Source organism: Idiotropiscis lumnitzeri, chromosome 4, assembly GCF_059441095.1.
Source record: "Idiotropiscis lumnitzeri isolate Australia: NSW breed Sydney's pygmy pipehorse chromosome 4, RoL_Ilum_1.0, whole genome shotgun sequence".
Taxonomy (NCBI): domain Eukaryota; kingdom Metazoa; phylum Chordata; class Actinopteri; order Syngnathiformes; family Syngnathidae; genus Idiotropiscis; species Idiotropiscis lumnitzeri.
This window is the reverse complement of record NC_142394.1, coordinates 19,704,668-19,731,168: the sequence shown is the minus strand read 5'-3', so window position 1 is coordinate 19,731,168 and position 26,501 is coordinate 19,704,668. Positions and strand designations below refer to the sequence as shown.

General features: G+C 41.4%; 1 protein-coding gene across 4 annotated transcripts; it reads left to right on the top strand.

Annotated features, from left to right (window-relative positions):
- The first annotated feature begins 8,493 nt into the window (after positions 1–8,493).
- On the top strand, positions 8,494–25,462 carry ocrl (OCRL inositol polyphosphate-5-phosphatase). Of its 4 annotated transcripts, XM_088294198.1 has the most exons (23): positions 8,494–8,912; positions 10,014–10,092; positions 14,242–14,333; positions 14,542–14,580; positions 14,921–15,034; positions 16,217–16,402; positions 16,486–16,699; positions 16,801–16,974; positions 17,384–17,485; positions 17,581–17,695; positions 17,754–17,870; positions 17,947–18,128; positions 18,340–18,451; positions 18,557–18,666; positions 18,869–19,004; positions 19,945–20,055; positions 20,655–20,820; positions 21,138–21,373; positions 22,528–22,647; positions 22,847–22,931; positions 23,393–23,520; positions 23,628–23,739; positions 23,859–25,462. In XM_088294198.1, exons 1-23 carry the CDS (start codon positions 8,870–8,872, stop codon positions 23,981–23,983), a joined length of 2,898 nt encoding a protein of 965 aa, XP_088150324.1. In that variant the 5' UTR covers positions 8,494–8,869; the 3' UTR covers positions 23,984–25,462. The 4 variants fall into 4 exon arrangements, with proteins under 4 accessions (XP_088150324.1, XP_088150326.1, XP_088150325.1 ...); XM_088294200.1 differs by lacking the exon at positions 10,014–10,092 and having other exon boundaries at positions 8,494–8,863; XM_088294199.1 differs by lacking the exon at positions 14,542–14,580.
- The last annotated feature ends 1,039 nt before the right edge of the window (positions 25,463–26,501 follow it).

The following is a 26,501-nucleotide window of genomic DNA, read 5'->3' as shown; positions in this document are numbered from 1 at the left end:
CTTGACGAGTACATGTAACCGTAAAAGGACAAATAGTTTGCATCGCATGTGGGCGATTAGCCAGTAGAAAAGCACTTGTGTCACACCAGACAAGAGGAAACTGGATTACGTAGCCTTGAAGATAGAATATTCTGAGGTTATACAACAATAGTCGTATTATACCCCCCCAAAAAGTTAATAAATTCTTTAATAAAACTCATTTTATTACAATTGGGTACTGAAATGGGTTAAATAAATTCTAAAATTACAATATGTTTATGTTCAATTATACAAATATATTTATTACATTGCACATACATTACAACTTTTCTTGGATTTTTTTTTCTATTAATAAGGCAAATTTATCCTCATGAACTTTTGTGATTTTTTTTAATGCAAAACTGAGATTTTGGTTTTTCATGTAATGAAACTCTTTCATTATTTTGCACCAGAATTCTCATAAAATTATACATTTTGTAATATTGTGAGTAGCATTTATTTCCTCCTAACAACAAATTAATTCTAATGAAAATGTTTTTCCTCAAAATGTTTTTTGTAATACTGCAGCTACTTCCCTATAAATCAGAAAATTATTGAAATATTCTGACTCCATGTTTTGTAATATAACTATTTTCGAATAATAAAAAAAATAATAATTATCTAACATTGCAAATTGATTTTGCATTCATTATGCATTTAACTTTACATTTGGGAGACACATTAATTGCCGCATTAGTTTTGTGTCCCCAACGAACAACACGTTTTAACAGATAAACCAACGACATTCACCCTTTAAGAGTTAGTGTAACTATTATTCATTTTTGACGTGTTTTCCTTCAGCCAAATAAAAGCCCTTTTGTGCCCAGATTATCCCACTTTCCCTGTGATGCTGTTCCTATGGCAACAGACATCTCCACACCCACTGGAGGAGACCTGTGGTACATCATCAAAAATGTTGTTTATGTCGGATTGTGAATTATAAATACAAAGTCAATCCGGCGAGTCTGTACAGTTTTAGCGACAGGAAAAGCTCACTGTCATTTTGGGAATTTCATTTTAAGAGTTCATATAAAGAGACGGACTGTGGAGGCGGTTGCCTGGCAACCAACCCTGAAGTGTCTCGCAGCTTCTCAGCCCTTCGCAGTTTTTTTTTTCCCCCGACGTCAAATACAAGCCAGACGTTTAAATCGGTCGACTCACATCGTTGTCCTGCGGGGTAATTAAAATCATATACGAGGCTCTTGAAATGGAGTAAAAGAGGCTCATGCGGCATGTAAGAGTGGGTGCCCTCTTTGTTTCATCCATATTGATGAGGTTTGTACCGTGATCACATCACCTTTAAAGACGAATGAAAATACAAGATGAGTTGAAAAACATGCTGTGTTTTTTACTTTCAGTTGACACAAAGAAAAACAATCTTAATATTTGGCTTTCATTTTGGAAATTTGATTGGATTTTTTTTCCAATTGGGCTAAACAGTTTGAAGTTGGAATGGTTTGAAACGAATCAGCCGAAACAATGTGGAAATTAGCGGTGAATCTCAAAATACGATACACCTTCTTTTGGGCTTTTATTTTGAAATATAAAAAGAAAAATTACGGGAATCGTCTGAATCGGTGAAAAAATTGGAACGTTAGAGGTAAATCGGGCTTTTACTTTGAAATTTAAAAATGTATTAGTAATGAGCTGAATAGTTTAAAGTCAGAACGGTTTGACTCGGTCAAAAAATTTGAAAATTAGAGGGAAAGCCCTCTTAGAAAAGTTTGCTTTTATTGTGAAATTCTGATTTTAAAAAAATAAAAAAAATAAAATCTAATAGAAATGATCTGAGCAGTCCAAAAAAAATGGACATAAGTGCTAGATTCAGACAAAATTTTTAAATTGGGGCTGTTATTTTGAAATTTTGGGGGGAGGGATGGAATACGAATGACCTGCTGTTAAATAAATTTGAATGGGTAAAAAAAATGTGGAGATTCAAGCAAGGTAAATCCTCACATAATTTTTGTTTCATGCTTTTAGTTGGTTTCGTTGACTGAATTTTTAAAAACTTATGGACCAAAGCTATCAGAGTTTTAAAATTCCTCTAAAAAGGGCGCTTTAAACCAATTACAGCCGACTTCCTGTCTCTCATGACAGACGTCTATACCAAATGTGAAACTGACTTTGAGGGATGAATTTTCAATTTGATGAAGTTTCTATATCAGTTTCAAAATGATCCCAAAAGAGCCCTTTTGAACCAGAATTACTCCCTCCCTCTATCTTTCCTGGCATGGCCATTTGTGGTGACTTTAATGTATTAATCGACTTCCTATAGAGCTACGCGTCTATTAGAGGCAAAGTGTTTATTAGAGAGGAGGCCACTGTATGTCTGCACATCTCCGTGACTGCTTAAATGCATAAACTGACTGAAATGGTCCATTTGCTGAGTGAGTCAGCTGCTCAGACGTGACAACACCCTGCCTTAAATAAACTTTCTTTCAACTTCGCTTTCCTAGCCTGTTTTTATTATTGCGGCTGTGACCTGGAAAACGCAGCTTGTTTAAATATGTGCAGCGGTTCAAAGGCCCGTTAAAGACTCGCCGAGTGATCCGGAGATACTTCGGAAGCCCAACCCTCTTTATGGGTTGTTAGGTTGGCCCGGGACCAGGATGACTGCATGGAGTCGAACTCCTTTGAGGTCGAAAGTTGAAGTGTTTTAAGACCAAAAGCACCTGTGTGAACTCATGGTAGAGTCATTTCATTGTAGAGGAGTATGACATCAGCCGACGTTTTTAAACTTTATACATTTTTTTTTTCCAATGAGCTCTTATATCCATAACTTAAAAACATTGCGTAATTATAAAGTTGCCTATTTCATACACTGCAATTCGTCATACCTGCTTTGCCTTGTGCTCATTGTGGAGAATACTGTAACAGTGAATGTCCTGTGAAAGATTATTTCCAGTTCCGTTGTTGTAATTCTACACAGGGTGTCTTGGTTTTTTTTTTTCGCTTTTCTCGCGATCCACACGCAACAACTTTGCCCTTCTGACATTAACATCGTTCTAGGCGCACAGCTCAAAAGAGGTGTGTCTTATCGAGCTAGCTTGCGAGCTAGCAAGCTAGCGAGTTAGTTAGCTAGCTAGAAACCTTACGACTCCAAAATAGATCCCCAAAACAGGACGCTTCTTCAACCACTAACATTGTATCATCAAAGAGAGAAAGCCATTTCAACACTTTTGTACAATTTGTAAAAATAAAATAAAATAAAATTAAAATTAAAACATTTAAAAAAAAATAATTACAAATTTGGGCCGGACGCCAGCAATATGTAGGTGTGCACTTCTTCAAATAATATGACGTAATTTGCTGCAAATTATTATGCGGACCCCTAAGCGATGGTTCAGGAACCTCAGTTTGATAACCACTACGTTAGAGCATCTTTAGACTGAAACGTGGGAATCATAAGGGTTAAAACCGGGAGAAAGGAGATGCCCATTTGTCTTTGTCAGAAGCACCACCGCAGGACATGTTTACTCTCCGGAGCATCTAAAGGCAAGCCTGCAGCATCTGCTTTCTTCACCATAATCATTTTCTGAGGCTAAAGTGTTTCATTTTATTCAATCCATTTTTAGACGCTTTCCAGGTGGCACTTGGGGTTTGGGCAAAATCTGACCTGGTTGAGTTGAGTTGTTAAGAGTTTGGTGGTCTTTTCACTCCAATTTCCTCCCACAAGCCACAACAACAAAAAGATTTCCCCTCACAATTTAGATTTATCAAGCTGTCAATCTTCCTCTGAGTTTGTACCGTAGCATACATTGTAACGTCTACAATGACCCCAAAATGGCCACTTCAAACCAAGATGGCTGACTTCCTGTGCAATTTGGGACGTGGTTTTTATATTTTATACGAATAAGAAGATTTTCTCAGTAGCATTGCTGTGGACTATTGTTGTTGCTCTTCATATATAACTTATTCATAGTTAATGATAGAATTGTTAATTTTACTCTCAATTGTTTCTGATGAGCCTATTTATGGGACAGGCATCGTTTTTCTCTGCCATATAATGCCACCGACTGTTCTTGCTGCACTTCTGTCTACATAGTATAAATGTTCATTTATCACTATAACAATGCTGCCTTATCTTCAACCTTTGTTGAGATCAGAGAGAGGTCATGGGGAGAGCTTGGTGTTCATTACTGCAAGTGCCGTCATCCAATTAATTAAACCGGCTATGGCATGGTTGGCCACATGGAGTTAACAAAGACCAGAGTGATGCATTTAAATCTCTCTCTCTCTCTAAAGGCATGATTCACACCAGCTTGATTTAATGCAGGTGCTCTGATGTCACATCGGCCTTTTCATTGCTCCATGACAGTCTGCTGAGTGTACCAGCAGAGGGTGTTTTCCAGCCAAGGACTTTAGCCACAAAGAAGGAAACAGTGCCACCTAGAGGGATGGAGTTTTTTCCTTTGCACCCATTTTGTTGCATAGAACATGGATATGAAGAGTACACACACGCACACTATATATAAATACATATATATATATATATGACTGTTTTTTGCAATTGTTTGTGAGGAAGTCAACTTGAACATGTAGTAGTCATTGTACTACCATGATTATTTCCTTATCGGTTTTACCGAAGCTAAAATATGCAAAGTTTGCTGAGTGTAGTCAAGGGTGAGAAAGCTGCAATGTCAAGATTTGAAATAGGCAATTTAGCATGTTCTGACTCTCGTGTATCTGTCATATCTTATCAGCTCCGGTTGTTATTTGTTGTGCTCATGTAGGCTCTTATTACATTTTGTCGGCCTGGAGAAACAGCCGGCTGCATCTTAAAAACTGGATGGCATCAGAAACTGAGTGATGACATACCAAAATATAGCACTTGATCAAATTAAGGACTAACGAAAATCTCTGAAAATTGCACATGTTAAAGTACAGCTATCGTAAATTCTGTTGCAGGTGCGATTAAGACAACACTAAATTCCTAAATCACGCAGTTTACAACACCACTACTTGAAACTCCCCCGAATGTTGCACAAGTTACAGTAGGTTACAAAAAAATCTTAAAGGGGAAGTCAACCCCCCAAAAATCATTTGCAATAAAATAAACTATGCGTCTTCACTAGTCTTAATACGGCATTCAATTTAATATCGTGTTTGTGGAATTTGTGTTAAGCAGACCAATCACGGCACAGCTTCAGAAAACAGGTGAGCCATGATTGGTCGTTACGTGAGCACGGAGCAACTGTGATGTCATTTTCACTCGACAGAAGTAACAAAATGGATGCCCCCTGCGATGGGTAAAAATGGGTACAATGACAAAGCTATTGTGATTCAGATTTTGAAGAATCCCCACAATACTGGGCAGGGTAGGATAACATCACCTTAATTGGCCTGAAAGTTAATCTGGTTAAAAAAAATACAAAATAAGAAAAGTGAGCATGTTTAAATTAGAATACTGTAAAGTCTTTAAAAAGTGCACGTTAAAATCCGATTTCAGTCATTCCCGCCGAAAGCCAGAGTCTCTATTCCACAATTGCTCTTCAGCCACAGACCGCTTTCTTATATTGATGTTCGTTCGACGTCTAAATGATAAATGTTGATGTCAAGGCCAAACATTTTCTGGCTCCAGCAACAAAGGAACTGGCCTTCATCTACCAACATTTTTGTAGGGAGTGTACAACGAGTGATGAACGCTACTCTGAAGCCGGCCCTTCCGCTGCTCGATTATATACTGGTTGGAGTATTTCTCATTTGGAGAAAGTTCCGAGCGACATACTTAAAGCAGCAGCACTATTAGCGTCCATCATGTGCTGCCAACGCACATTGAAATGTGACCCTGGCACTGTACTGCACTGTGAGTACTTTTGAAATCGCAGTTGCGTAGCAACGCTTTCGCCGGGCTGCTTGGCGGAAATAATGAAATAAAACTTGTGCACAAAACATAAATACCGTTCGCCTTGGATGGCGTGCATTTTCACTTTTCATTTGAAATGTCCTCAGAGTTGTAGAGGGCGGTAAAATAAAAAAGGAAAAAAAAAAGCTTTCTTGTCTTTACAGTCTTGTCGGAAATGCGAATCGGAACGTCTTCATCGGTTAGCTCAGCGCTAATTCCTCTGATTGTCATCCTGGATTTTTTATTTATTTTCTTCTCCAGTTTATTTGTCCGCATACAAATCCAACGATACATAACAATGAAAATAAAGATTTAAAAAGTAAGATCAAATAAAAATAATCCATAAAAATATACCTAAATGAATACAAATGAATATGATGTTAATAAAAGAAATGAAAACAGAATACATAAACATAAATAAAATAAAATACACTCTTTGAAAAACAACTAGTAATCCCACGGTTGTGAATATACACCCACAGGTGTGTATATACTCCCATAGAGGTGTATTCTCTCCCACAATCCTGTGTGTATATATGTACTCCTACTGCCATCGAGCAACATTTGTGTATCAAATCCTAAAGTTGTGTATACTCCCACAGGTGTGTATGCACTCATGCCTTTATGTATGTACTCCCTCAGCTGTGGACACAGTCGTATATGCACTCATACAGTCCTGTATGCACTTTGACAGGCTTGAATGTACTCCCACGGTCATGTATGTACTCCTACAGTAATGTATGTACCACCTCAGTTGTATATGTACTCTTCAAGTAACATATGCGTTCCTAAACTTGTGTATGTACCCCCACAGTCGTATATGTCATGCTCCATTTATATATGATTTTTCTACAATTGCATATGTACCCCATCACAGTCCCACCATCATTATATGCTGCCACAGTCATGTGTGGACTCCCACAGTCGTGTGTGCACCCAAAAAAAAACTGTATGAACTTCCACAGTTGTGCATGTATTCCCATTGTCAAGTATCAAAGCCCCAGTTGTGAGTCTACACAAGTAAGCGCTACAGTCATGGTCGTGTATGTACTCCCACAGTTGTGTATACACTCCAGATGACTGTTAGAAGTGGTTTCAAACAACTTGGCAGGAATTACGTTTTAATACGTGGGGTGAGAGCCCCTCTCCCCTCGCAGCTTGTGAGAGTCAAGACGATAATGCCTCTGATTGCTGAGTGCTGCCTTTTTTTTTCCTTTTCTTTTTTTTAACAAGAAGAGGGCATGGCTGTGCACTTGGCTGTAGAACACGGGGATCTGTCTATTTATATCTTGGCTCACAGATGCGTTTCTGGGTGGCACAAATCCAGCATAAACAAGTTATCACCAACGCTCGACCGAGTCATGCGAGGAAGACGGTTGAAAGGAATGTAAATGATCATTCATTTGAATTTTTATGGGCAGATGGGATCAGTTTAGTGGACAGGCGGCAACGTGAAAGGAGATAGGGCCTCTAAAAATATTCCTCCCTGGCACATGAATCCGTTTGGGATGATGGTATGCAGATGCAATCTTTCGCAACCTTTCCATTTGTAACACAAGTCACAAGATGTAAAAGTGAGGCCTGCGGGGATCACTGTGGTCCTCTGGTGCCCTCAAGTGGTAAAAGTCAGATTGCAGATATATATTCGGCGCTCATCTGATGGCTTTTCGCAATTGTTATTCGTCATTTTAAATGTGAATCAAAACATTTTTTGCCCCTTTTCTGACACTTTGCGAATAGTATGATAGCGCGTTTAGACCAAATTTGAAATCTTCTGAAGCCAACCAACCCTTAAATCACAACTGATCAGCACATCAGACCAGGAACAATAATTCCAACAAAGTGTACTGTTTTAAAATCATGTTCCATACATACTTGATTTGCAAAGTAAAGTTGCTTTGTTTGTTTGTTTGCTTGTTGTTTAGATTTTTCATTTAAATAGCTCATATGTTTGGTAGGGTCAGACGTCTCCCTGTCCGACTCACTTCACTTGATCCCCTGACGTGAGTAATGGTCAAAACTGTCTACATTAGCAACATGTAAATTTTGACTCAATTTACACGATTTATTTGATGACCATTTCTCCTGTCATGAACAGTGTCATTATGTGAGTCTGAAAACTGCTGTGTGTCAGGTGTGCGAGCCATAGTGAATGAAGCACGGAAATGTGTTAAAGGGGAATTTAGTAGTTTAAATTGTGTGTGAATGTGTATAGAAGGTTTTTAAGAGGAGGGATCTATTCAGGATTACAACGGCCAGATTTGCTTGCCCTTTTAAGGAGCCAGTGACACTTTTCATAGCTCAAAAGGTGGCTTTGAACAAAAGGTGCTCTAGCCAAAGTTGTGAAACAAATCTAGATGTAAATACCATGAAATAAAAGATGGAAGTCTGAACCTTCATCTGATATTAACCTTTTGACCTAAAACTACGTTTTCAGGAAAAACAAAAATAAAGGAATTGACCGTTTCGTTACAATACTTTTGGAGAGGATTGGATTTGTACATGTAGTTGCGCTATAATATCATGGGAGGGCAGTATAGCGCCAGGTAGCCTTGAAACTGCCAGAAAATAACCGAAGAAGAACATTGCATCCTCCTGAATGTAGAGGTCGCTAACTGCGTTTTAAGTGTGATATGAGACCGTGTATGCTAGCGAGCGAGGAAGGAACATCAGCAGCAGAGTCCATCCCACAACTCTCTCCAGAAAACCAACTCGCGTCAACATCTGCTGTCAAATGAGCTGTGGTGTCTAACAAGAAAACACAAGCCGGGAATTTTATCGTTATCCGACGAGGCGCTCACTTTCAATTCGAAGGTCTGTTGAATGTCCGAGGCCATTCCCCGCATACATCGGCGACCAACCACCGCGCCGGTGTCACCCGGAAGGCCGCCGCCACCTCCGCCGCCCCCGGCGGGGATTTAACTTTCTCTCTCCCGGACGCATGGACGGAGGCGACGAATAGCCACCTAGCAGCACCGGGGTAAAACTCGTTTCTCTTTGGTAAGAATGGATTCCTCGTTGGGGATTGGTAACGAGGAGTGCTTGGCAATATCCTTTAAAAATGAAGGGGAAAAAAGCATTTATTTAAACAATTGTTTAGGTAGCTTGTTGGCTAGCACAGCATGTAATCTCTGGTCATGTTAAATTATCATTAGTTACTGACAATGCTAATTAATTTATCGCGTGTCTCTGTCATTTCTTGCACAACGGGGCTGTCAAACAAAACGATAGAATCACGCGATTTGATGACGTACTTATAAATACTTAGCGTACGTATTTAATTGGAATGCAGAAATGTTTACTGAACGCCCAAGTTATTTTTCTTTTTTTGACGACGTAATCTTCGGATACACCCGACATACGATGTTTCGAGTTTACGAACGGTTTAGGAATACGACGTCAGGCAGCAGAAGCGCACACATTCAGTGTCCGCCGTACTCAATATTTTTTTATTTAATTAAGATAATGGAACGGTGGATGTTTTATGTTCATGAGGTTGAATTGTTTTTATCAACAATAATTTACTGTAATTATGAAATACAGAGATTACAAAAGGTATTTTTTCTACAAATATTTACTGCATAACATTTTCAAGGTAGAGCACTATGCTGTATGAGATAAATATAAAAGCATAATAAAAGAGCATGTAAAGAAATAAACTGAATCTATGAAGTGTGATTAAGCCACACTTGTGCCTTTAAGTGGCGTGGCCTTTAGAGTGCCTTGTAGCTCACCTGTAGTTCTCTCTCCCGCCCGCTTACTCGTGCACATTGTAGTGCACTCTTTATGTATATTTATCTTACATTGTTTTGAATGAGAGCCCCTGTGTTAAGAAATATTGTATTTTTAACGAGAACAAATTTGCTTTTTAATAATAGCATGCCCTACATTATTTTTTTAAAAATGATCTCTCACTAACCAACTTATTTACTGATTTATGTTTGACCAATATCACTGTTGATATCTACATCTCCCATTCATTTTTCAAAAGCACAGCTTCTTGTGGCAAATAATCACAGCAACACTGCATTCCCAACCGAAAACACAGTCTTTTAAAATTCACAAAAGGTTCAGCACATGGGATATGTTCAGTTTAGAGCGTTATTTTTTCATGTTCAGCCGCAATAATTCCTTGATCGTGCTGCTCACACTGTAAGAGGTCTGGAACTGAGGGCTGGCCAGAAGGAGCCCAGGCTGCTGTCACTAATTGAACGTGGCGGACAGTTTGTGTAAGTACTTCATCGATTAGAATACGGTGTTAAATGTGTGACAAGCAATGTTAAGGCACACACACTTGTTTTGTTGACTTGTTGAGTTTTAAGATGAAATTTCCTCTATTTCTGTAATGCTTGTCCTTATGGTGGGTGTGTTGGATCCTACCCCAGTAGACTTTGGGTGAGAGGTGAGGTATACCCTGGACTGGTCACTAGCCAATCAGGGAATAACAAACATTCACACTCACGTTCATACTAAGGGAGAATCTTGAGTCTTCGCTTCAGTGAACCTACCATGTACGTTTTTAAACTGGGAGAACATGCCAACTCCACTGAGATTTGAACTTGGGATCTCAGTAGTTAGGTGCTGGTGCTTTCCAAGGTGGAAATATGTCTGTGTGCGGAATAGCTCCTCCAGCCAACTTAGCGATGTGCCTTCCCTTATGTCGAGCGACTCAACTCCGCTTTTTTTTTTTTTTTCAACACCTTAGCCGTTACTACAAAGGAGACAGCTTATACATTTGCAAGATAATTCAATCAGGGCAACAACGAAATTCCGACGAATGTAGCTCCGCCTCTCTTTCTCACTCTCTCCTAATTCGGCACCCGGCGAGCGAGGCACTGCCGTCGGCCGATCGCGTTTTGAATGTGCGGTCACGGGATGGAGAAACTCTCGAGCCGTGGGAACATTCCTCATCCGTGTAGTTACTGTATGCTTATGTTTTCATAACCTCAATTTTTCTATATCATACAGTGACAATAAAGGTTTTCTCTTCGATTTATGTTCACTGTCGCTCTTCAGCACTTTGTTACAGTTGTGGTAGTCTTTGTGGTCATGCAAGTCTATGTAAACATGGACCTGCATGCTCTATGAAACTGCAAATGGTTCATTACATCAGATAAGGATGCTTTATTGCTTTGCAGATGCTTGAATAACTGACACAATCGGAAGGGTCATTTATGTGGTTTATTTAATTTAATGATTTATGGTAGCCTGACCTCATTTCAGAAGCCCGCGATTATACTTTGAATAGTTTCATGTTGTGATTGTGATCGTTAGGCATTAGTTTAGCTACCAGAAGTTAACCGTGAGTGGAGACGGGGTGGGGGGATAAAAGCTGTACAGCACAAACATGGCTCGCTTGACTGAACCTCTACTAATGCTCAGGTATCAGAATCAGAATCAGAAATCCCTTTATTGTCATTGTACTCAAGTGTGCAACGGGATTAGAGAGCTCCCCTCTCCAGTGCAATACAACAATAATTCAGATAAATATATAAATTAGATAAATAAGAGAATAGTTAGTGCAATGGAAAATAATACTGAATAGGATATATAAAAACACATCACGTTGCTGTTCTGCAAGGTAAGGGTGTTCTCGTGTGTGTGTGAGTTCAGAATAGAGATGGCTCTCGGAAAGAAACTGTTTCTCAGTCTATTGGTCCTCGATTTGATGCATCTGTAGCGCCTGCCAGAGGGCATCAGGTCGAACAGGTGTGAGTTTGGGTGGGTATTGTCTTTGACGATGTTGAGAGCCCTGCTGAGGCACCGGGCGGTGTAGATGTCCGACGGTGAGGGGAGAGGGCAGCCAATAATCCTTTGCGCTGTTTTGACCGTCCTCTGAAGCCTCATTCTGTCCGCCTCAGTGCAGCCGCTGTACCAGGTGGAGACACAGTACGTCAGCAGGCTGTCGATGGACGAGTGGTAGAAGCCCAGCAGCAGCTTCCTGTCCAGGTTGAATTTCCTGAGGACTCTCAGGAAGTGCAGACGCTGGTGGACCTTCTTTACCACTGCTGTGGTGTTGTGTGTCTAAGAAAGGTCGTCGGAGATCTGTACCCCCAGGAACTTGAACGTGTGGACCCTCTCCACACACACGCCTTCGATGCAGAGGGAGGGCGGCACCGTCTTGTTCCCCCTGAAGTCGACGACAATCTCCTTTGTTTTTGCAGTGTTCAGTTGCAGTCTGTTGTCCTCGCACCAAGCCGTCAGTCTCTGGACCTCCTCTCTGTAGGCTGTCTCGTCACCTTCCGAGATCAGACCGACCACTGTCGTGTCGTCAGCAAACTTGACGATGGTGTTGTTACCGTGGGCCGGGCTGCAGTCGTAGGTGTAGAGGGCGTACAGGAGGGGGCTCAGCACGCATCCTTGAGGGGAACCGGTGCTCAGCGTGCGGGTGGAGGACGTGTAGGGGCCGAGCAACACAGTCTGGGGTCTGTTGGTCAGAAAGTCCTTAATCCAGCTGTGTGTGAGGGCAGGGAGGCCGAGAATGTCCAGTTTGGCGACGAGGATGTCCGGGATGATTGTGTTGAATGCCGAGCTGTAGTCCACAAAGAGCATCCTTGCATAGCTCTGCTGTTGTTCCAGGTGGCCCAGCACAACATGCAGAGCAGTGTCGATGGCGTCCTCAGTGGATCTGTTAGCCCGGTATGCAAACTGGCAGGGGTCCAGAGTGGGAGGAAGGCAGTCCCTGATGTGCTGGAGAACCAGCCTCTCGAAGCACTTCATGATGACTGGCGTGAGAGCAACAGGAGGACTGCGGGTGACTTTTTGGGGACAGGAATAATGGTGGAAGTTTTCAAGCAGGAGGGGATGACTGCTTGAGCCAGGGAGCGGTTGAAGACCCTGCAGAAAAAAAGTGACAGTTGGTCACGGTTGGTGGACAGTAGTCCACATGACGACTGGTGATTTCCAACTACCATGACAATGAAACGCTGAACAAAAGCGCAAGTACACCACCGGGGTCTTTCTGTTTCAATATTGTCCACTTACTTCACAGTAACTTGTGATAGTCTTTAGATTTTAACTGCTGACCTTGTTTGTGTTCACATTATGCGCACGTGTGTAGAAGCTAACGGGTTGTTTTTCGTTCCAGCGTGAGGCAAAAAACAATCAGTTCGCGCCAGCTACCTCCGTTCATTATCTGGAATTCCTGAACTCTGTAATGAGACTCACATGGGAACACAAGCTTCATGCTCAGCTAACTGTTGGAAGGAGACAAAGCAGGGAGAAACCGCTCCATTGGGGCTTTCATTCTCACTGTGCCTGTGATTGCATGAAGCGCACTAAAAATACAAAATGACATAAGAAGGTAGTAGAGAGCATTTTGGTATCGCTTTGAAAGCAACACATTTTATTTATTTATTTATTTTTAGACTCCGTGAGCAACGTTTAGTTGTCCTCATACAAATTCGGCACATTTGGGGAGATTTCCTCATAAGGACCAGTGGTTAGCATATCTGCCTCGGAATTCTGAATTTCATGGTTTCATCCCAAATACATGCATGTTAGGATTATTGAGGAGTCTAAATTGTCTATTGGTGCCCTGCGATTCCTTGGGGACCAATCCAGAGTGTATACCGCCTCTCGCCTAAAGTCACCTGGGATCTTTCTGCCGCGAGAATGGTTCGTACTGCATTCAGGAGCGTTTTCTCTTTTAAATTACACATCAGCTGGACAGATGTCACATCAGCTCTGCAGGCAGGGCATGTTTATTATAAAGACATCATGCGTTTCACTTGTTAGTACCAGATAGTAATAAGCTTATTTGTATTCAAATCTTCTATTTGAGGCGCTCCCTTTATTTATTGACGTGAACAACCGACAAGGTAATTGATGGTGAGGGCCACTCTTTGAGGAATTATTTTAAGAGAATCAATTATTAGCACGTTATCTTTCTTTTAAGGAAAAATAAAGTTCAGCAAGGTGCAACACGATAGGGAGATAATAGAAGAAGGAAGTGCAGCCTAAAAAATAAACTGAACTTAAACACGAGGTTGTACAACCCGGTCGTCATGTTTAGACAGAAAAACTTAAGATGCCTTTGAGGGGCTAATTATGACCGCTAATTTCATTTCTGTATTATATTGATTAAAACACTTTAACATAAAACATTAATTACAACATCAGACATCCCTGCATGTGTACATAATCATTTCATTCATCTTTTTTTTTTTCTGACAACTTTATGGTTTCACCAAATACACATTCACCTACTTCTGCATCACAGAGAGTGCTTTGCATGAAATTGACTTTCCTTTATAAGGATGAGAACTCATCTTAGCGGCTGTCCATACATGATCTACAATTGAATATGAATATTCATAAGTCATGCAAGCAATTAAGGCAGCTGTTATTAAGCGAGAGTCTGTTCTGTTGCCACGCAGACTCGGTGTGCTGGCAACCCCTGACGCTGTCGTGGCTCGTCCGGTGGCCCAGCTCTCCATTCCCATTAATGGAAAATTTGAAATTGTAAAAGGTATGTGGCTTTATTGTTCCACATAGACACAATTGTGTTTTTGATGAGTGCGCTCATGTGTCAGTATCGCATGTTTTGTTTTGTAGACCAAATCTGAAATTCAATACACGCCTGGAAAATGTCTTACTTTTTTAGACTAAATATACCCACCAATGACCTTTGACCTGCATGCTAACACAGCATAAGCAAATTTTTTTTTTCACCACAGAGGGCGAGGAGGCTCTTCTCATTGACTTCTCCCTCGTGTGTGAGTACCTTTAAACTATTTTTGGCTCATAAAACGGCCCAAACTATCTTTTTTCCACTTATTTGCACGGCTGCCATTGCAAAACTGTGGGAACATAATCAAGCTGATTGGAATTTATTGTAGCTTGACCAAACCTTTTTTTTTGAGGGGGGGGGGATTGGTAGTGTTTACATCTTTATTTAGTAGCAGTCACAGGTCACGAGTTTCCCGGGCTCTCTGAAAGAATTCTGAATGGGCTGACTGTGGAATCACTATGCTTTGTGTTCTAGACAGTCTGCATTTCTTGTGGCAATTCTAAAGGTGTTCTGTGTGTGTGTGTTTGTTGCCCAACCGCCTTTAGCCGGACTCAAGATACGAATAAAAGGAGAAAAAGCCCCAGAACTCTTGTTAGAACTCCTGGATGATGAGCGCACGCAGACTTTTCTCACCCAGGTGATAAGCGCTCAACAACAAGGTAGGTCAGCATGTGTGTGAATCGTGTGTGATGACTTACCAGTATTTTATAATCAAATTATTTACTAAACTATCATATAATCTTTGAATTATGATGCCCTTTGTTCTTGCCTCCAAAATGCCGTTGCGTTTGTTTGGAAAGCTGTTGACCTATATAAAACTACAGAGCAACTCCGCTGTTGAACCTCTGACACCTGGGCCTTTTACGAAGAATGTTTAAATCCGGCCTGCCATTCATTTCCAATGTAAACCCTCCGAGGGACTGTTTTGTTGAAATAAGAATTAACCCACAACTGCTCATGATATATCATTGTAGACATTTGTTGGATCGAAGCATTGTAGATATTTATTTTTTTATTATTATTGTATTTTTGAATTGTTGCAAAACTGAAATGGTCACTGGAATAAAGTTCCTCGTTTATTTTGGGTAATGGATACATTAGTAATTAAGTCTATCACTAATGGTGTTGTGCTTCATTTGCCTGACTTTTACGTGTGAGATTTAGGGTTTATGTCATATTTTAATTCGTATACAGGCCACAATAAATTTTCTACAGCAAACTCGGTAAGATATATAGTAAAGACAATGCATGGATTTTTACATTATTGTATTTGTCAATTATAACAATTACTCTGCATTGCTCTAGAGGATATTGGTAATATTGGGTCTGTGACACTGTTGTCAGGTTTAGGTTCACTTTAAATTGTCAATAACTCCCGCTCATTACCATAATTAGGATTTGCCAGTGGATTTGACTTAGCTGAGGTTGAGTGAATATAATGTGTCTATTCTGTTCAAACAAACATTCAGGAAGATGTGATGACTCGCCCTCAGTTCAAATGATGACAGTTTATTTCCTCCTGTGAATGAATCAGCGTAGCTAGGCGGAGTGACGTTTTTTTTTTTCCTGTTGTTTGTACGGGAGCACAATTGCTCAATATTCTGAAAATGTCTTTGACTCACCCTATTAAAGTTACATGAGGAATCTTGGAATTATGTTTGTGTGATACAAAGTACAATACAATAGTAAACACAATTTTATTAGTAGTATAGTAGTTAAACATGGAATTTTGTCGTAGCGCAAGAAGACAAATACTGGAAAGCTGTGCCTCCAGGATATGTAAATATGACGGAGTCATCACATCAGGCTCACTTTTCGACATTTTGTTTCCTGTCCTCCAGTTCAGTTGAATCCCACAATGGATCCCCTTGCACCAATATCTCAAAAGGAAGGTCGAGTCCCCGTCCCGCCTCAGCGAGGACACAAGACTGCCAACTGTGTGGACTCTGCAGTCAACACGCCTACTCAGACTAGTACTCTACCTCCCGCTCTCAACAGCAACACAACCACACATCACACTAATGCAGGTAATAATTGCTTAAAAACGTTCAGCAGCTTGTCATGAAATGATCAAATAACACTTTTTATATATATATGTATGATAATTCAGCACAATCTTTGGCCTCTGACTTCGGCTTTGAGGACAACTTTAATCACACTTTGAAAGTGGAAGAAAAGAAGAACCACCAGAACAGGATAGTCGCCTGTAGGGATCCTCCTCCTGTCCCTCCTCTTCCTCCCCGCAAAGCCTCCTTCACGCCAACTTATCAGCTGCCTCCTGCCCCCCTCGCTAAAGACAACTCCACTGGTATTACCAGACCAGAGTGAGTCACGCTAGGTTTGTAGGTTGTGAAAGATGCTAAAATCGTTAAATTGCCTTTGATTTTTTTATTATTATTATTTATTTGTTTTTTTAATGTTGTAGTGGTTTTAGGTCGAGCTTCGATCGAGCGGACAGGTCTCCGTCCTGGTGTGAGAGTCCCACCACCAACACCATGAGACAAGCCATGTTCTCCACCCAGGCAGGACAGAGAGAATACCTCATCAAACACCGCCTGGGAAAGAAGGAAAACGAATATGTGGACATCCAGAACTTTAGGTAGAAGTGCCTCCTGTCGATGTGCTAATTGTCAGGATACAGTGGAGCCACTGGGGTCACATTGTAGTCTGGGACACTGCTTGAGAGTCTACAGAGGAAACAATGTAAATTGAATGCATCTAAATTGTAACCGTGTTTGAGTTGTCAACCTGGGCCCAAAATTCATCTCCATCTTCAATTTTGTCTGTATTTTCTTCTGTTGTTGTTTAAAGATTGAGCAACTACCATGTAATTGTGTGTTGGCCCACTTTTGTATTGAAATGCATGAAAAAGCCAGAAGATGCCCTTCACTGCATGACTGACTGTGTTTGACCAAGAATTTCCTGTTTACAAAACAAAGGTTGACTCCTTTTTTTTCTGCCACCACTTTCCCTAAAGTGCTCATAAATGCTCCCTGTGGTTCCTGCAGGTTTTTCAGTGGCACATGGAATGTGAACGGGCAGTCTCCGGACAGCAGCCTTGAGTCGTGGCTCTCTTGTGACGCAGAACCTCCTGATATGTATGCCGTGGGGTCAGTGATGATTGTTCATTGCACTCTCTCACGACGACGCTTCACATAGAAGTCATCGTTCTTGCTCAGTATTCCGAAAATACATTTGCTTGTAGTTTTCAAGAGTTGGACCTGAGCACTGAAGCTTTTTTCTACATGGACTCATCCAAGGAGCAGCTATGGGTGGAGGCAGTCGAGAGAGGCCTACACCCTAACGCGCAGTACAAGAGGGTGAGCGGATGAGCAAATCTGTTAATATTTCTTTCATTAACTTGCATATTTTCGATAGGTTCGAATCATTAGGCTGGTGGGGATGATGCTGGTGGTCTACGTAAATAAGATACACAAGAAACATATAACAGAAGTAGCCGCAGAACACGTCGGCACCGGAATTATGGGCAAAATGGTTCGTTGGGGACCAACTTGGACATTTCAGGATTGTTGTTGTTGTGTAGCTCAAATTGACATTTTGTCTTGTGTAGGGGAACAAAGGAGGCGTGGCAGTGAGGTTTGTGTTCCACAACACCAGCTTCTGTATCGTCAACTCGCATCTCGCTGCACATGTTGAGGACTTTGAGCGTCGCAACCAGGACTATAAAGACATTTGTGCCCGCATGACCTTCCATCTACTGGACCACCCCCCTCTTAGTATCCACAAGCACGAGTTTGTACTCAATTTCTTATTTAATAAGAAATCTATTCTGATTTGACGCTATGTAGCATTGTTTGTTATTCTTACAATTTCTTTTTATCACAATTCTTTCTTACTAAAAAAACAAGCTTTGAAGGCAGCATGCAAATACGTTTTACAAGTTGATTTTCATATGTCAATGCTTTTACTTGATTCTGTCAATTAGATTTTTTGTGTGTTGTAGTGTGGTAATCTGGTTTGGCGATTTAAACTATCGCCTCTTCATGTACGATGCTTCTGAGGTCAAGCATCTCATTTCCCAGAATGAGCTGAGGAAACTTCAGGAGTTTGATCAGGTGGGACATCTGTTAATGACAACTATGTTCTGTGAAAAGGAATTTGGGGGTTGTTTAAACGCGTGGATAAACTGTGGTTTTGCTTGAACTCTCTTTGATACGCAGCTAAACATTCAGCGGCAGACCAGACGAGCCTTTACTGACTTCATAGAAGGAGAGATCAACTTCATTCCAACTTACAAATATGATTCCAAAACAGACCGATGGGACTCAAGGTAAAACGCTGTTTATTTAAGGATTACGTACATTTTCCAGGATATACCAAGCACTGCTCCAGCACATTTTTAGTTGTTGTTGCTTTCTGATGAAACCTGGTCAGCAAAGTAGTCATTTCCCGTCGCTATCCGTGGAGCGATACCGACTAAGCTTATCTGTATAGGTCTGCAGTCCCTGAAAGCCTTTCTTCTTTTCCGCTAGCGGGAAGTGCCGCGTTCCAGCATGGTGTGACAGGATCCTGTGGCGGGGCAACAATGTCAAGCAGCTCAAGTATCGCAGTCACATGGAGCTGCAAACGAGCGACCACAAACCGGTCAGCTCCATCTTCAAAATAGGGGTGAGAACTGGCCCGATCAAGACCTCATTCACATTTCAGGAAGAAAAAAAAACTAAATAATTAAACAAATTTAAGAGTCTGATTAACTCAGTTCAACCATGACCCGGATGCCTGAGAATCCAAACTGACAAATAGGGAAAAAAAGCAATTTTAGCATGCAATGGATGGATATTAGTATTTTGAACATTGCAAGTGAATCTGTTGAATTGTGCTTGTGTTGTTACTTTGGCTTATGCTAAATGTTGTCTTGGACGACAGTTAATGCACTCAACATTATCCCACCTTTTTTGCTTGGTTCCAGCAGCTACTGGAAGCTGACTGTGTCTTTTACCACGTGCCAGTCTGGTCCCACATTGGAACATTGGAAATATCCCGCCAGAATAGCGCAATTTACAATGGGTCTAACCGACGCTTGATCGCAATTAGATGTGGCTGAGAAAACGAACGCAAACATGAATGTGAAAGAAAATAGGAAGGAATTTCACTTTGTTTACCTCTCGGTCCCAAAGACTGCAATGATATTCTCCCACATTGTAACATTGGAGACATGCTGCCAGAAATGTTCAGCTGACTAAAGCCTCAGGCTGGTAGGACTACATTTCCCATGAGTCTTAGACACCGACGCAGGAAGTAGCGTTCCAGCAGGACTGTCATAGGAGGGAATTTGAATTTAAAATGACGGTCTAAAAAGCTGACATCCATCCATCCATACACGGGGCACAACGTTGTTGCGAAAAAGAAAGGATTTTAAGTGCACCTTTTGGTCTGAAAACTATGGTGTAGTACGCGATAAATGAATGTGATCCTAGTGTAACACACAAAACCCAGGCAATAAATCTTCCATTGAGTATAGTCACGGTGTGTTGGGTCATACTGATGACTAACTTCAAGATGTGAATTGTGCTCATTTTTTTCCATATTTCCTGTGTTTGTGCAACAGGTGAAGGTGGTCAATGAGCAGCGCCACAAAAAGGTCTTTGAGGAGATTGTCCGCGCCATGGACAGAATGGAGAACGATTTTCTCCCCTCTGTGTCTCTTAGCAGGAGTGAGGTAAGTAAATGTCTTTGACTCTCTCAAATCAATGCCAGCAGCATACCTCAGTTTCCCTTCGCGGGCCTCCGGGCATTCTCAAGCTAAAAAAGAGCCCTATAATCCGAGCAGTATGTCCTCGGCTCGGTCGTCCCTGGTGTAACCCACTGGTTGATTGTGACTGCAATACTCCCCGTGCAAAGCGTCTCGCTGGCTTCCGTTTCAAGTGCCCGAACTCCTTCAAGCCACATGCAAAGGAGCTTAGACTACAGCTGGGAATTCTTTGACGAAATCCCATTTGAGCTGCTAATTTTTTTTTTTGTCATACATTCCCTCAGTTAATACCAGAATCTTATGAACATGATTTAGGCTGGGAAGCATCTCCTGAAAACAGTCCAGCTGCTATAGGGTAGTTTGAATGCAACTTTATTTGTACAGCTCTACCTCATTGACTAAATCTGCAGGTCCCTAGATCAACTTTTTCAACAACTGCGTCACTGCTGCTGTCCCTATTTACGCAGCAGGTGGTCACCCCAGTGTATTTGTATTTCATCCAGTTCTTTCCCGCAGCTCGTCAGTTCCACATTAACTAATGCTTTCTTTCCATTTTTCACCCACAGTTTACATTTGAGAATGTGAAGTTCCGGCAGCTCGAGAGGGAGCGTTTGCTCATCAAGAACGACGGGCAGGTCCCTTGTCACTTCGCCTTCATCCCCAAACTCAATGACTCGCAGTACTGCAAGTCCTGGCTGCGTGCCGAGCCCAGCGAGGGATTCTTGGAACCGAGTAATTTCTCAGTATTTGATGTTCATTATAAAACTCGTCAGGCATATGTTTTCATTCAGCTTTTGTGTTATGTCACAGTATATGCAAATGGCCCGTGGTTGTTGTATACGCTACACGCATCCTTTCATTTCGGGCACAGGCATCAAAGTTGAGACCCACATATCATGTGGCCTGCAAAAGCTTGCCACAAATTATCCTTGATTTCAGTTCAAAACTAGCCAAAAATATGATAATGATGAAAACAATTTTGACAGCCCTAGTTTAGGGTATCGAGTATATTTTTCTTTGCAATAAGTTAAGTGTTTTCCCGTGAGCAGATGAGACCCTGGAAATCTACCTGGAGGTCTATGTGAGTAAAGATTCGGTCACGCTGCTCAACTCTGGCGAGGACCGCATCGAGGACATCCTGGTGCTCCACCTGGACCGAGGCAAGGACTACTTCATCACCATCTTGGGCAACTACCTGCCCAGCTGCTTCGGCACCTCGCTGGAGACCCTGTGCAGAATGAAGAAGCCCATCCGGGAGATCCCCATCACCAAACTGATCGACCTGGTGAGCAGAACATTTATTGCGGTGGAAATGCGAGATTAGTTTACAAAGAGTCTTTTCCGCAGCTTCGTGGAAAGATTGTGAAACATAACTACATAGCTTAAATCCGATGGCCGGTCTTGGTACTGAGGCCCCTGAAGGCACAAAGAGGACACGTGAGAGCTTGTTCACTCGCTCTGGGTAAACTCGGCTACACACTGAGTCTATTTTTAAAGACTATGAAATGCTTCAGCTTGTATTTAAGTGAATAAGGAAGTAGCGATGACATTGGAAACGAGTAAGTGAGAGAACTAATTTAATAATAATGCCTTTATTAGTCCCACAATGGGGAAATTCGAGATTCGAACCCAGGCCTCCTGGGGAGACTGGGTCCGGAACGCGGCGCCTTAGACCACTCGGCCATCATAATTTAGGAGATAGGTCCTACTTTGCTATTTTGGATCTGTTCCGAAATAGCGCTGCTATCATTCCTTTATTTCCCACTGTTTCCAATTTCCTTGCATTTGTGTGGATGCAATGATTTATGCTGGCCATTATCAATCGATTTTCTTTTCTGATTCTGATGCCTGGTGCCATCTTCTTTCTTCTTTTGCTTCCTTTCATCGCCTCTCCTTGCCTTGATCATTCCTTTCCAACTCTGCATTCTGGCTGTGGGCTGAATTGTTTCTCAGGGGGAGGACACTTTCACAGAGAAGGTAAAACGTTATTACTGATATTTGGAAGACATAAATTATGGTAATTTGTCTAAAATAATTTTGATGAAATAATAAATATGTGTAAAGGCTTGAATGGTGCAGCAGCACATGTAAACAGACAACAGTACTCAGTCATATATTGTTTATCCCCTACGAATAATGACCAACATTAGTGCCGTACTGATGAGCTGATAGGCAATGCATTCGTCTCAATAAACAACGTATCATATGTGTCTTCTGCTGTCACGAGGCGGGCACGCTGGAAAGAGCTGCGCAATGACTATCCAAGTGATGCTAAGATATAGATAGAATAAATCATTTTCAGCACAATGAAGTGAAATTGGCTAATTTCCTGCAGTATATCTGAAGATCTCTTACGGCACACTATGCTCTGATTCTGAGACAGTGTTTGGGAATCATTCGTCTAGTGTCCAAGTGTAACTGTGCTTTTGCTGCCCACAGGAGAAGTCCAAGATGAACTTCTTGTTGGCGGATGGCACAAGCACAGAGGATGTACCTCTGAAGATCCCTAAGGAGGTGTGGATTCTGGTCAATCATCTCTTCACCAAAGCTTGTGATCAGGTGAGATGTGGGGCTGTATGTAAACGCACTTAATTTAATAAATGACAAAGTCATCACTTATTTAGGAAGAAAAGTTGTGCAGCACGCATTTTCTGTGCGCTACAATGGAATTTCTCATTTTGTAACACCAACTGGGTTCACGTGAATGTGAGTTTTGAGTTATCGTTTCCTGTTTTGTTTTTTTGCATCCATCTCTTAGGAGGACTTGTTCCAAACGCCGGGATTAAAGGAGGAACTGCAGAGCATCATTGACAGTCTGGATACCAGTATTCCAGATGCTGTCCGTATCCTCATTCATGAAGCCAGTTGTGCAATGCCATACAGCAGATTGACGACCAATAGTTATAAAGTGGACGTAAACGAAGTCATACAGGTAGAAGATCGATGCCCACACACGTTTTTGGGATTGTTTTTTTATTCGAGCAACCAAGAACAAATAGTGATTTTTGATAGTATTCTCATGATTGATGTCAAAATTTACCAGTACAAACCTATATTGAACTGCGCTTTCCTCACACTCATCCGAAAAATTGGCTTCTATGTGGCAGGTACCAACACAGCTGTAAATTTCCAGTTTTAATTCATGAGGAAGCGTGATGCAGTAATGTCGTCATCACAACGTAAAGGCTCCATAGATGAATATTTGTCAACATGCGGCGTATAATCTGGAACCGCCCTATTCAACAAAGAGGAATACACGCTCGAATGTACACTTTCTCGTTCCTCCTTAACACGTTTCATCAAGCTGGTTGCAACCACTCCGTAGCCGAGGCACTTTTGATCTTCTTAGAGGCCTTGCCGGAGCCGGTCGTGTGCTACGAACTCTTCCAACGATGTCTGGACTGTGCGCACGACAGCCGCCTCTGCAAACAGGTGACCGCCAGCAATTTGGTTTGTGTATCTTAGCCTGATGGCAACGTTTTCGCTTTGCTGGAATGGATGGTCATACGTGTATTTTTCTTTTTTTTTTTTATTTGCAGTTGATCTCCCAGCTGCCCCGTGCCCACCGTAATGTGTTCCGCTACTTGATGGGTTTCCTCAAGGAGCTGCTCAAGCACGCCAACAACAATAACCTCACAGCCAGCCTCATCGGTAAGACACACTTTTTTCAAGTTATGATATTGAGGGGAAATAAAAGACATTTATATTATTTTTCAATAAAAATCAGTCTTGCACTCTATTCAGTCACTATTTTTCTCTCTCCTTGCCAGCCACCCTCTTTGCCAGCCTCCTCATCCGACCGCCTCCCAGTATGGCAAACCGACAGACATCCCATGACCGGCAGAAAGCAATTGACTTTGTCTTGGGCTTCCTCATGGCGGGAGATGAAGAATAACTCCTCCACAGCGTCTCCGTAGGAGTCAAAGACAATTGCGCAACCCAAGTGACCCTCTGTTGATTTTTCATCCGGTGGACAGCATTCACTAACTCTCACCCGTAGAGATCTCAGATGCTTTTATTTTGGGGACCTCCATTGAACACTTTCAACAAGTTGTCCTTCTCTCGATTGCCGTCTTCTGGACTTACAAGCACTTTGGAGAGCTTTGAAAGATGCTATGCACTTTTTGATGACTTAAAGGACCTGTGCCTCGAGAGCCGACATATCCTCGTTCTAACAGACCCAAAATGGACGCCTCCAAAAGGATTCCCATCTGCACCAAGGGAGTGGTGTGCATGTTAAAACACAATATTTCATTCTTATGCTAACATCGCGCTCATAGAAATCACAAATTAAGTTGACCTGTAAAGGTTACAGCACTTTTTAGGTTCATCCTGAAATTTCACCCACAAGCTGAAGATCCCAAACTTTTTTTTTGTGTATTTTGACCACCTTATTCAATATAGGGCACACCAAAATCATGCTTTAGTTGAAGGGGCCCATTTTCTGAAACCTGCTGCAACTATAGGTTGTTTTAAGTTGTTATTTAATTGTCTGCTTTTCAACAAAGTGGGATGAAGTTTTAAATTGAAATATTTGTTGTAATATGACGTTTTGTCATGAATGTTGGCTGTAATCTTGGGAGAATTTTGAGAGCCTTACATCAAGTTTGTCCTGTTCCTCTGGAGTTACCAAGCAAGTCTTTAAATCGATGCGTCAACTTCCAGTGCAACCTGTTGTCCTCAAGGCTGTAAATAGCGACTGTTTACCTTTTGGTGTGGCATCTGTTTATCGGCTGCCACAAAAAGTGGTACTATCTTCATTTGTCTACTTGTTAAACACATTTTCCTGCTTGTGATTCATAGTTTGGACTTTCCGTCTCGCACTGTTTTCATTGTCTCTATATGTGATATCTACCAGTGTGCTGTAGTTAATAGACCGATCACATCACGGGTAGTTAAGCAGTGCGTTTGGGAGATAGCAATGAATGGCTTATTCCGTTTAGTGCATTAGTTTAGCTTTGTCCTGTGATGCGTCAGCTTAATTGTGAGCACATGATGTTACTGCTGACAATCATGCATGTAAGCTTGATATTACTCTTTTTGTTGTTGTTGTCTACAGTTTTCTGTTCATGCCGTTTCAGCTGGGACGAAGTGTCCCGGCTAGGGAGAGAAATATTCCACCAACAATCTTTTAATGTTCTGTAATTGTGCTTTACAAATCCAACTTTTGAAATTTGGCCTGAAATCAAATGCTCTGACTCTGGTCTTGTCATATGCCAGTGAATTATGTGTATTTATGGGCATTTCTTGTGCAGACTTGTGGTCATCGTCAACTCCTTAATGAAGGTACTCAGAGCAACAATTTGTGTTCATCTTTTCAACATCTTTGGTACTTATTAATTTATTTAACAAATAAAATCGTATTTAAATTATGTTTAAGTTCTCAACTTTAGTGCTACTTTTGATATTTTGGAAATTAACGTGACTCTAGTTGTTTACATTTGAGACCCCTGATCACTGAGCTTCCTTCTCTTTGCAGGTTTATAGCCTTGGTCCTGGCCTTTCTATTTGTTGGCTCGGTCTCAGTCTACCAAAAGCCATGGCTGCACTCAAAAACGCTCCATGTTTGAGGAGTCTTTCTTTAGCTAAAGTAAAAATAGTAGAAAATGTTTCAATGTGCACACTTAAATGATTCAAATTTTTCAGTTTTTGTCAACAATATTGCAAATGTAATGTCAACTACTGAGCTTTTACTATTACTGCTATGGTGAACTTTTAGCACTAGGTGGCAGTATTGCCAAGCATTTCCCTCTCGGCCGTTGAGTCGTCATCCTCTATCCCGTAAACCAGTCGTCCTTGAAACTTTTTATACCACCCAGTACAGACTAAAAAATACAAAGAGCAAAACAGAGAAGCATAGTTGGACGATGTGTTAAATTTGGGGATTGTGGCTTCCGACTGGGAGGAAAAATAGTTGTTGTCCACACAAACGTCCAGGTTAGTGCTGACCTGACGAGCCTTGTTCATCACGTGATAAAAGCCTTCTCTGCTCACAGGTGAAATGGCTTCAAAGACAACCGAACAGTCCAGTCGCGATAAGGTTGGGACGGAATACTTTTTAAGCGACGAGAGAGTCCAGAAAGTACTGTCCGGGGCCCATGAAAGGTAGGATTTTAATTAGCATAACACTCGATTTAGCATCCTATGGAACTCCGTTCGAATGTTTTTCTTTAAAATAAATATGTTCATGTTTAGAACTGTCTACTCATAGTCTTTGGGACGTTTCATGAAAACCCTCTTTTGATAAAGAAATAGCGTTGACGTATCGTGATAAATCCTGCTCAGACCCGCGGTGAGACGGCTTCGAAGACAACCAGAACAGTCCAGTTGTGAAAGGGTGACCGAATCCTTTGTTAGGCGACCGAGTACAAACTAAAATTCCTTACTGTCCGCAGCAGAGTGGCGCAGCGGAA